Source organism: Pterocles gutturalis, unplaced genomic scaffold (assembly GCF_000699245.1).
Source record: "Pterocles gutturalis isolate BGI_N339 unplaced genomic scaffold, ASM69924v1 scaffold4613, whole genome shotgun sequence".
NCBI lineage: Eukaryota > Metazoa > Chordata > Aves > Pterocliformes > Pteroclidae > Pterocles > Pterocles gutturalis.
Genome location: NW_010120268.1, coordinates 28,732 through 39,942, shown reverse-complemented (window position 1 = coordinate 39,942; position 11,211 = coordinate 28,732). Strand labels below are relative to the sequence as shown.

The window sequence follows — 11,211 nt, the reverse complement described above, 5'->3', positions numbered from 1 at the left end:
TTTAGATCATGTAAACAGGTAATATAAAAGGCTTCACAGCTTTTTTCCACTTATTGGTCACATATCTCACTTTAGAATATCCATAGCTAGAAAAAAAAAAAAAATCTTGTCCTGAATATGACATTTAAATTAAGATCCAGGCATAGCATTGCACAAACTTTTTTGGGGTGATTTAGGGATTTTTGGTCAGAAAGAGCTACCCAACATACAGCAGACAGAATCCTAGGGTTTCTTGCCCACATTTTCCAAAGTGATAGCAAACAGCGACTCCTGACTAAGCATTTAATTCAAATTTTTATCTTAGATCCTCATAGTCATTCTGTGCATAAAGTGTTTTTCAGCTGTTATAAATAAAGAAATAACAACAGAGTTCCTTTGTTTCTACAAAGTTTTATCCCAGCAGTATGCCTCTCAGTTCCTGGTGAGGAAACGTCGAGCAAATTCTTTTATGGAAGAAAGTAAGAAAGGAAATTTAGAAAGAGAATGCATTGAAGAATTATGCAATAAAGAAGAAGCCAGGGAAATCTTTGAAAATAATCCTGAAACTGTAAGTATCTCATGAATATCTATGAGATAGATGGTAGGTTTTTGCAGACGGAAAGCTAGAAGTACGTAAAATTCACACTGCAAAGCTGAAAAAAAAAAAATCAAACCACCATGCAGACCAAGAACTGGTTTGAAATTCTTCTGTGTATAGAACCTGCACAATTAATAATGAAGACTGTGTAAGCAAAGAGAATAGTTGAGTAGATATTATTTTAATTTCCAGTATGGATCACCAGTTTTAGACTACAGTTGTCTGCAAGCATTCCATGGGGGGAAACTCTTGTTGGCTTCAATTAAAATTTTACACAGAGGATGCATGGCAGTGCAGCACTTTTAATGAAGGGATGGGACATATCACTGCAAGCTTTTTTCCTACTGGGGAGAACTCTGTTCCTCAGTTCATTCCCACTGCACATTATTTAGTATTAGGCATATTTTATTCAGTTTTGTACTATAAAAGGGTTATTACAAAATTTATGTGGTTAAAATGAATTATTGTTTTGTAAACCATGCCAATTGCATGCTCTGTCTTTGATAACATTGCATGTATGTGGATATACTGATTGTTAAGATTAAATAGTTTCAGTAATCAATAATTAGTTGTTTTTAACAATTTCTGTTTTAGTAACACTTTTCACTTTATTTGGAATGAATTTCATCTGAGATGTTCAGCCTATTCCAGGGTTTTTTGTTTATTTTAGGGTGAAAAAGGGAAATAAAAGAGGCTGCTCTACGTACAATAACACCACTGGGCAAGATCCTTCCATTTAAAGAGACAATTTTCAGTGATTTTGACACCCAATTCATTTTCATTGCCTTTGCTTTGAAACTGTCCACTGTTGTGTTTTAGCCTAAACAACAGTGATATAGAAAACTTGGTCTATGTTCTATAAGTCAAAGTACTTTTTCTTTTTTGCTTCTTTTGTAGTTATAATACCAATATATTTTAGAATGTATTCAGTGATATATTCTGCTGTAATTTTATCTACCTTAAATTTTTCTTACTCTTTATTTTTCTTTTCTTTCTGCAGGAGTATTTTTATCCCAAATATTTAAGTAAGTGCAAAAAACCTGAACAACTGCAGTATGTAATTCGCTGGTCTTCTTATTTGGATAATACTAGTTTAGTTATTCTGCCCACAACGCTTGAGTGATTTCCATGCTACTTATAATGTGTACTCGCTCCTAGGCAGTTCTGTGTGCTTAGATCCTAGCAGAGGCACTCAGAAGGTTGGTCTGTGGTCAGATGTCAGATGTCCTTAGTCCAGACAAGTTTTCTGATCCCAGCTGTGAGAACAGGCTCTTTGAAGATGCCATGCATAAGCTATTGTAATTTAAGTCTAAATAAGTGTATCATAAGCAGATTGTGTGGCTTTGCATTTGCAGGCTGCCTTGCCTCTCATCGAGCAGGTGTTTTCAGGGTTACTGCAGTTACTCCAGATTCTCCAGCTGACCTGAGGGCTTGTGTCAATGGTAAGTGCTGCTGTTAGATACTTTACCTAGTGCTCTCAGATCTAAGAACACACATGTACATGGCTTGGGAGCAGTTCACATAGACAGAAAAAGAGACAAATTGCCATTTAACTCGGGCAAACTCAATAATCTGGAACAAAAATTGACCAAGAAAAATTAGGTGTAACGGATCATTTTCAGAGCAAGTAGCATGACTGTTTTTAACTTTATAAAGCATGCTGTAAAAGAAATGTAATTAACTGCAAAATGGAAGGCAGAATTCTTCTGGAAACAGAGTTGTGTCCTGCACCAGTCCACCAATGTTCCCTACTATGTCCTCTGTACTCTACCATGTGTTTAACAGTTATGCCTGACTCTGCGTCTGGCAAGTCCTGTTCTGTCACTTAAGGGAAGAGGCCATCTGGTTAATTCCCCTTTTTCTCACTCTTTGGCCCATAGTTACACTGGAGCCCTTCATGAAGTGAGTAACATTACCAGCTGAAAAACTCAAATATTAGCTGAAAGACATAGTCATTGACACCAGACACAAGATGGTCACAAAACATGTAACTTGTGATGTTGCTCAAATATTTTATTTTTTACACCTCTGCATTTATAAGTCGAGTATGAATTGTGTTTTTTCTAGTAAATTCACTGGAAGCAATCTGTACCATGTTCCCCTACTTGTCACAGTTGAAACATCTCTCTAAACCTCTTAAACCTTTACAGCCTAGTTATATCAAAGAAGCTTTCAGTTAGTTTGAATAGAGATACTTATCCATAACCATCTGACACTGTTTTTTTGTCCTTGAAAGCAGCGGAAGGCAGAAAAAATCCGTAATAATTACACTGCATATGGTCACGGATGAACATATTTTCCAGATCGCTTGGCCAGCATGACTGCTGTCACAAACTAAAATGTACTCCCATTCATATCACTCTTTCTCACTCTCATTAGAGGTCCTGTGAGGAAAGGAATTAGCAGAGTTGTGTGAATGTGCAGTGTTTCTGTATTACCCAGCGAAAACAACTAGTTTACTTGACAGTCATTGTATTTCTCTATTTGGGTTCACATTATAAAATAGAACTAAATAAACTGTTACCTTGGTCAGTCACCAGGATAAAAGAGAAGTACAGAGAGTATTCATTCAATTTTCAAGTGTTTGAGGCTTAAATGTTCAGTGAAATTTATGCAAATTTCTGCAAATGATCTACTGCTCAGAAAGTGGAATTTAAAATATCCACTAAAACTATGTAACCTTTTTTAAAAATGTGTATACATTGAGACAAATATTTTGTGATACTGGTATCAACAGATTTTTTTTTAATTTTAAAAGTTTTGTCTTTCTGAACTTACCGATCCAAATTGTTTTGATATTGTCAAAATGAAAAATCTAATTTTCCTACTGAGAAATAATTAAATAGCTGTAAGAATGAGTTTATAATAGTACAGTAACTAGTTGGAATCCCAAGCTGAAAAAAACAAGGAATAAAAATAACAATACAAACAGAATTGAAAAGTAATGTAATTGTTTTCATATCTGTTCAAATGAGTTATTTCAGCACACAAATGAACACACATTTAAGGACATGCATTTCTGGATAAACAATTACAAAAATTTATTAATATATTGACTTTTTAATCCCTTTCCAGGAAGGAAAAGGAAAATTTTCACAGGAATAGAAGACCCCTTTTAATACTTTTCTAATCAAAGCAGGTATCTAGGCTGCATCCTTAAGTCTCTAAACATCTGTATCCCATAAGTCTGCATACTTAATTGCTTTTGAAAATAAGCACCTAAAAAATCCCTGCATTTACACCTATCCAGCTTACCATGAAACATCTCATGGATGCCAGAGCCTCTGAGTGGCAGAGGATATGGGTACCACAATACATTTCTTGCCACATCCCCCTTGTACTCCAGGCTGAGTATATCTTCTGATATTTAGTTGTTGTTACAAATGTTTATCAAAAAACATTGCTGGGTAGTATGTCAGAAGGTACCCTGAATTGGGAGAAGAGGAACACCAGGCCGGCTTCTGGAACAAATGGATACTATGTTACTTTTCCTGCAGTGGCGTCTTAATCATTCATCTGCGGACATAACTTCTGTGTCCATCTAGTCCTATCGATCCTGTCTTGTCTTCTTCATCTGGTGTATTTCACCAGTTCTCCTTTTTCATTCATTGATTTCCTCAGTTTTCTTGCCCTTTATATCCTTAATTCAACTCATTCCACCTACTTGTGCTATGTGTGTTTCACACTAGCAATCCAATCCAATCCATCTTCTCTCAGCTCAGACTCTCACAAGCCATCACTGCTTTTTTGCTCAGAAATATTGACAATCAAGTTTGTTCCTGCACACTCTGAGGGTAACTCCACATATATCACATATAAAATACTTTCCTCATACCAAGTTTATACCACACTTGTTCCTGGGCCTACAAAAGCAGTAAACAGTCAAAAAAGATAAAAAAATATAGGGAGTTCTAGTACTTACATTTGGAAATTGCTGTGAAGGAACCACATTCCTTTTATTTCTTCTGCACAATTTCTTCTCTCAGTCTTCATCTGCAACTGGAGTCCTTCAGTCTGCAATATGAATATTACATGACATGCAGCACCTATTCTAGAGGTGCTCTGTAGTTTTGGAGCTTGGCTGGCCTCTGGGCTTTTGGATTTACTTGCAGCAGAATTTAATTAGAAGTAGATTTAATTGGTTATATGCTGACACTGATTTTTTTCTTTGTCACAGAAAGCTAAACATTCTATGGGACTCAGTTCTTCAGTTCAAGTGAAGTGAGAAACATTTAAGAAATCCAGTGAGGCCTTAGGTACAGAATTGTTGGAAGTTTCAGTCTTCAGGAACACTGCTTTCATTCCACTTTTTTGAATCCAAACACCACAAAATCCTTTCTTCTTTTCATTCTGCTGTCTGTTCTTTCAGGGCACTACTTTTTTTTTTAAAAAACATGCCTCAGAATGACACTGCAGAGCTTTACAAGAACATAACTTTAAAGTAGAAACAATATATTTGTAATGTTTGGAGGCCTGCAGAAAATAATCCATAAAGCTACCAATATATTCAGAAGGCACAGGCAGAATGATACCTTATGTGGTATGGTGATGTAAGATAATGAAAATGGTGGGAAAAATTAAAAGAACTTTTATGTATTTCAATTAGAGCAAAAGAGGCAGTGAATTCTGTATTCTCTGCCCCAGTCTATGTATTTTGATCCTTGGTTTCCGCGGTCTTGCCAGCATGTATGGTCTTCAGTTGCTCCTTACAACCCAAATTTGTTTGTCATTGAAGTTAATATTTGTAAAAGGTTAAAGTATTAGACACTGACATATCCAGTCTACCTACAGGACAGCCAAGGCAGCCTGAGATATTAGTGTCTCTGCAAATGTGACCCTCCTTGAACAGAGAAAGTCATCTCTGTAATCTTGAATTCTTGGTATTCTTAAAACTTTGGTATTTCTAGTGAAATTCGTGGTAATATGATGAGGCAGGGCACTGTTCTTTAAAAAATGAAATTTAAGTCCTTAAAATGTAATGAAAATAGTATGAAGTCTGTGTTTGGTCACATCTTGAGGGGATTAATCTTAGTCAGTAATTTGTTTTCTAGTTGTTTTCCTTCTGACAAAGAAAAGTACCGGTGGCTTTGTTTTTTCTCAGTCGCTTGCAAATTCTTGCTGAGAGAATTAACAGCAATATGGTTGTAGGGCACTTGATGTTCTGTATCAAGCCCTTTCTTATTTCATGAAACGTGAAAGGTACCTGTAGGAAGAGAAGAAGAAAGACTAAACTGATCCTGCAGGAAAAATAACTCCAAATAACTCCAAATAACAAGTATTTCCAATATTTCCATCCCACAGAAATTTCAAACCAGTGTAGCCCTCTGCCGTGCCATAAAGATGGATATAAGGATTGCATAGATGGACAAGCCAAATATACATGTGTCTGTAAACCAGGATGGCAAGGAGAGAGATGTGAAGAAGGTATAGTCTCTAATCTCATTACAATGTTAGTTCTCAGGAACACAGTTATACTATTATCGAATAGTATCAGATCTTTAAGTATAGCCACACACTTGGTCAATGAATGCCTTCATATGAGCAGAGATTTTTATTTTGATTTTATTCTAGATATAAATGAATGTGAAGACTTAAATGGAGGTTGTAGCCAACGCTGTTCTAATTTACCTGGAAGCTACCGTTGTTTATGTGAAGATGGCTACTTCATGCATTCAAATAAGCGGGATTGTGGAGGTAGGAAGTGAGACTTAAGGAGGACATCATTACATGACAGTACATTGCCTATTGACTAGAGAGGAAGGAATTTAGTCCAGTAGTTCCCTAAGTGCTCTGAGTCAGCAGAAGCTTGCATTGCCTCTGAAAGATGTAGTCCTGCTTCAACCTGGCTACTCATTCCACCTGCAGCCTTACACCGCTGCAAGCATTTGTGCAACTGTATAGTGAACCAGATCAAGGAACTGAGGTGGGTTGAAACTAATTCGGGGGGGTGGGGAATGGAAAAAGAGAAAGACTATATATTACTTATCTATTATACTGCTTCTTTACTAGAGTTCTTTAAAGCTTGTTCTGGTCACCACCAGTTTCACATACCCTTTAAGCATACTGAAACAAGAATCTAGAGTGGTACAGCCAGCTAACATTGTTACCATAGAAATCCTGTCTGATAAACACTGGCTTAAGCTGAATCACTCCTAATTAGTAATGCTGTTCTTTTGGGAGTTTGAAGTTCATTGGAGAAGAAACTATTAATGAATCTGAAAATGCACTTCATGGAGAAGAAGATTTGTCTTTTAGTCACCCAGCATAATTTTTTTCTGTACATGCTTGTTTCTGTTATTATTAGCCATGACCTACATGCTTTATTCCATTCCAGATAAAGACTATGTATTAACATAATTAACAACTCTTACTGCATAGTTAGAAAAAAAATACAACTTAATTCCATTTAAATGTCGTATATTTTATTCCTGAGCTGTACCAACAGTTTTTGGATAATTTTAAATACTATAGGAGGCCAGACTTGAGGGCCATCTCCTGCTGTCACTTTCTTTAGTCTATTTTTTTTTTCTTGTGAATGAATAATTTCTGAAGAAATTCCAGAAGAACAGAAGATTGCTGTTTTGTCAAAAAGGGCAAGAAGATAAGTTTGTTAGAATCTCTGTAATTCCTGGAAAGAAACTGGAAAAGTCAGTTAAAAATGATCAAAGATTAAAATACTCTAATATTCCTTTGTAGGTACTTAGAGTACTAGTTTGGTCATTTGATAAAGTGGCTATAAGTGTTTCATTATATCCAACTACAAAATCATACACCTAGGAATTTAGAGTACACAGGGTAACTAGAAAAGTAGGCCAAATTCAGGACAGCTTTGACTTAAAAAGTGTTTTGGGCATCCTAGCAAGCCAGTGGCAGAATCTGTTCTCCCTGTACAGTACCATTTCCACAACTACTACAAAGCCACAGAGAGGACTAGAGTGATCCCTGTACATGCAAGTGAGAACTGAAGTACTACCAGGAATCTGGTATTTTTCTGTCTACAAGACATTTAGTAGGATTGATACTATATACTGCATCCAGTTTTCACATCTGCATTTTGAAAATGACATTGAAAAACTGGAAACAACACAAAAGATAGACGCTAAACTGTTTTAAGGGATGGAGAGACAGTGAGGAAGTTGAACACCTGTCATCATAGCCAATTAAAAGATGATTGTGACATGAATTGTAGCATGTAAGAAACTCTGATAGGATTATCACTTGTCCTTCTGGATTTCTTTTTCTAAGGCGGGATTTTATTGTGCAGTCTGGTTTATCTTATAGGAAATGTGCAGACTGTTTCTCTCTTTGCCTTCCTGGACATGCATCCCTTTTCCTGTTATCCACAGAACGTATGAGAGAATGAGAAAGGCAGGCAGGCCGAGAACTTGTTTTTCGCTGAGGCCATGCAGAATTGCCTTTTAGAGACTTCTAGAAATCTGCATGGCTATAGCTATAGTCTGCTATGAAGGCATGGTAAAGCTAGCAAGAAAGAGACAGTTTGCCAACGTCATTCAGTTTGCACAGTTTTGAATAGGGTTAGGAAAAAATACTATGTGAGAGAGCAACTTGTTTTTAGTAACTTGTTTGTATTTCTAGATATAAATGAATGTGTGTTACATCCAAACATCTGTGGGACAGCCATCTGTAAGAACACCCTGGGGAAATATGAATGTGAATGTGCAGAAGGCTACACATATAATTCAACTTCCAAGAACTGTGAAGGTAGGTCTTTTGCTCCCTGGTCCCCCCTTTACTCTATCTTTTATCTTTTTTTTTTTTTTTTCTTTTTTTTAATCCACCGCTATACCAAGCTCCAGCATCTCATCTAGTTATTCATACTGTTTATTACAATATAAATCAACTGTTTGTTCTTTCAGAGGTTCAGTCAGGCTATATTATATGTTGTGTATACAGTGGCAATGACTTACTCCCAGCTGCTGGAGGGTTTTATGGTATACTCCTGTGTCCTGCTGTATGCCAGATAACTTTCTCAGAGCTCTCCTGTCCCACTGTAGAGAGGACTTTCTGTCCAAGCTCTCTAAACAGCTGTCATGTTTCTTTCAGGTAACTTGGAGCAATGTGTTGAGGATCCAGACATGACTAGAGTGTCTTGTACCTTGTTTTTAAGCATCATTACAGTTATAAGGTTTATACATACCAGTTTAATGTATACCCCCAACTCAAGACAAGTTATAACAAAAGCAATTAAAGTACTTATTTGGCAATTCCAAACTGGACATGACAGTTAGGAAGATTTATAAAGAGACAATTGTCAGAAACAAAACCTGTGCTTAATCAAGTTGTCTCAAAACACTAAAAAGCTTGTCTTTATCCATCTGATAGGCTGTTTAGGTGCTTATTTAACCCTCATGGCCAGGGGCTCAGTCTCTGTGTCCTTTATATGTCCTTAGATCTCATATATTGGAAAGAGCTTTTCACTGGGGTCACTGAATTCCATTTAAAATAACATTCAAGTGTCTAATCCTTCCTCAGGTTATCTAGTTATGCTAGAAAATAACAGCGTTAGAGTGAATTAAACTCCATTCTAGGCTGGAAATGACAGCATGACAGTTGTATAAAAGATTTTGTATAAAGACCTCACATTTAAAGTAAAAATTTAAAATTTTTAATTTAAATTTTAATTTAAAAAAAAATTTTATTCCTAAATATCCAGAAAAGAAGCTATGAAAAAAGGAGCTGTACCAAAAAGAATCTTTCCTCAGAAGTATTCTTTTTGGAAATTAAAATCTGGAAGAAAGAACTTTAGGACAAAGTTCTGTAACAATTATAACAAAGCTGAAAAGTACTGATAGCTGGTGATAAAGCAACAAGAAGCCATTCATACACAGGCTATCATAAAATAACTTTTTCAAGTATTGAAGGTATTTACATATTGTCCTAGAACATATTTTATTCCTCTCTACTTGTTAAAGTTTCTGTTTAGTATACACATCATAAATTAAATTGCAGTTGTAGAAGAGACATAGAAGCTCTAAGAGTTTTACTATGAAAGGAAATTTTCTGCATCGCTAGTTTAAGAAAAATACATCAGTGACTGATTTTTATTTTAAATGTTGGCTTTATGTTATTGCTCAAAAGGACATAAAAGTAGCTTCTTGCTAGCTGTGAATCTTTTGCTCCATGTATTTTCATGCCGCTTTCTTGTGACAAAGCTTTACACAGTGGTAATGATTACATATTCAGATGGCTAGTCTTTGTGCAGTTACTATGTGATTAAAATGTTACTGATAATTTTGTGTCCCTGCATGCACTGAAATGAGAAAAACTTCACAGTAATTAATCTAATTCTCACTCCTGTTAGCACTTTCTGCAGATACATGGGTTGCATCAAATTGAATTTAAGCATTGTTTTTCTTCTGAAACACGGATTCCAGAAGGTTGCAAGATGAGGACATTAAAATGAGCAAAATCTTACCTCCTAGAAGGAGGATTATACTGCTAAGCTTTCAGACCTTGTTGTAACCACATTAAATGAGTCACCAAATCCGGTCTAAGGACAGGATTGTGCAGACTGACAGGAATGTAGCCTTACAGAAATACTAAGCGGCATTAGCTTTTCATTATCATAGTGCATGTAGGTGGCCAAATTCAATTATGCTTATCAGAAAAATCAGGTTTACATACATTTATGCACAACTATATGATGACAAAGACAATTAGAGTGGAATAGAAGAGGATTTGGTTTTTTTCCTCACCCACTCCTAGGAGAATGTTGCTTCAGTTCTTCATCCCCACCTTTTGGGAGACGCTATCAGTGGAAGATATGTGTACTGTCCAGTCTTTGTTTCACAGAAGACATACAATTTTAGATATAGAATGTGATTATTTTCTTCTCGCCACCTTTGCAATTTCAAACACCTTGCCAAAAAAAGGCGCAGTGAGAATGAATAAGTGTTGTTCTAGAGGGGACTGTCTTGCAGTCAGTATCAAGGAGACAAACCAAGCTGAACCTGTATTTTAAAGAATGACCTGAGTTTTGGCTTGTCTTTCCTCATATCATTTTTCCTTCTCTAAAGGGGGGACTTCTCTTAAAGAAATTACTGAACCAATTAATCAAAAGGCACAGAGTATGTCTGTATTTCACCCCTAGCACACAGTCTGAAAATTTGAGACAAGGAGTCAGGGTTTCCCCTTCCCACATGAATTGTTTAACACACATGAAACCCTGCCTACCCACATCCATGCTCTGGGGAAATGACTATTTCCCTAGCATTATGTAGAGTAGCTCCCTCCTAGGACATAGTATGCAGCTGCTTTGTGGCTGATTTTGTCATATTTGCTTATCCAAAGCAAGCTGTTTTAGAAGCAGCTGTATGAACCCAGGATGCTGCTCAGATTCACGGGTTTGTGCGAATAGCTTCTCCTGACTGTTTTATGATGTGGGACTGACATTTGGACAGATCTGTGGGAAGCCTTTGAAATAGCTCAAACAAACATGCAAAGATGCTCACTACAGCTTGTAAAAAAAAAAAAAAAAGCAGGATAATTATAGTATAAATGATTACAACAAACCTTCAAAAAAACTTGGTCCCCTTCAGCATGGGCATGTCAGCATTTCTGTAGCAGGTCAGTTAGCTCTGCTGGGGGAGATCCTGCCATTTGATCTGATCAGG

The 11,211-nt window shown here is 36.4% G+C and overlaps 1 protein-coding gene across 1 annotated transcript in view; it reads left to right on the top strand.

The window, feature by feature from the left end:
* Window positions 1-389: 389 nt before the first annotated feature.
* The window catches only part of PROS1 (protein S (alpha)), a gene marked incomplete at its 5' end in the record, with an annotated part of 28,170 nt that continues 17,348 nt past the window's right edge, over window positions 390-11,211 (top strand). Inside the window, 6 exons of the mRNA XM_010076827.1 lie at window positions 390-547; window positions 1,578-1,602; window positions 1,933-2,019; window positions 5,879-6,001; window positions 6,149-6,271; window positions 8,174-8,299. Of these exons, the coding sequence (XP_010075129.1) occupies window positions 390-547; window positions 1,578-1,602; window positions 1,933-2,019; window positions 5,879-6,001; window positions 6,149-6,271; window positions 8,174-8,299 (642 nt within the window). The remainder of the gene's footprint in view (window positions 548-1,577; window positions 1,603-1,932; window positions 2,020-5,878; window positions 6,002-6,148; window positions 6,272-8,173; window positions 8,300-11,211) is intronic.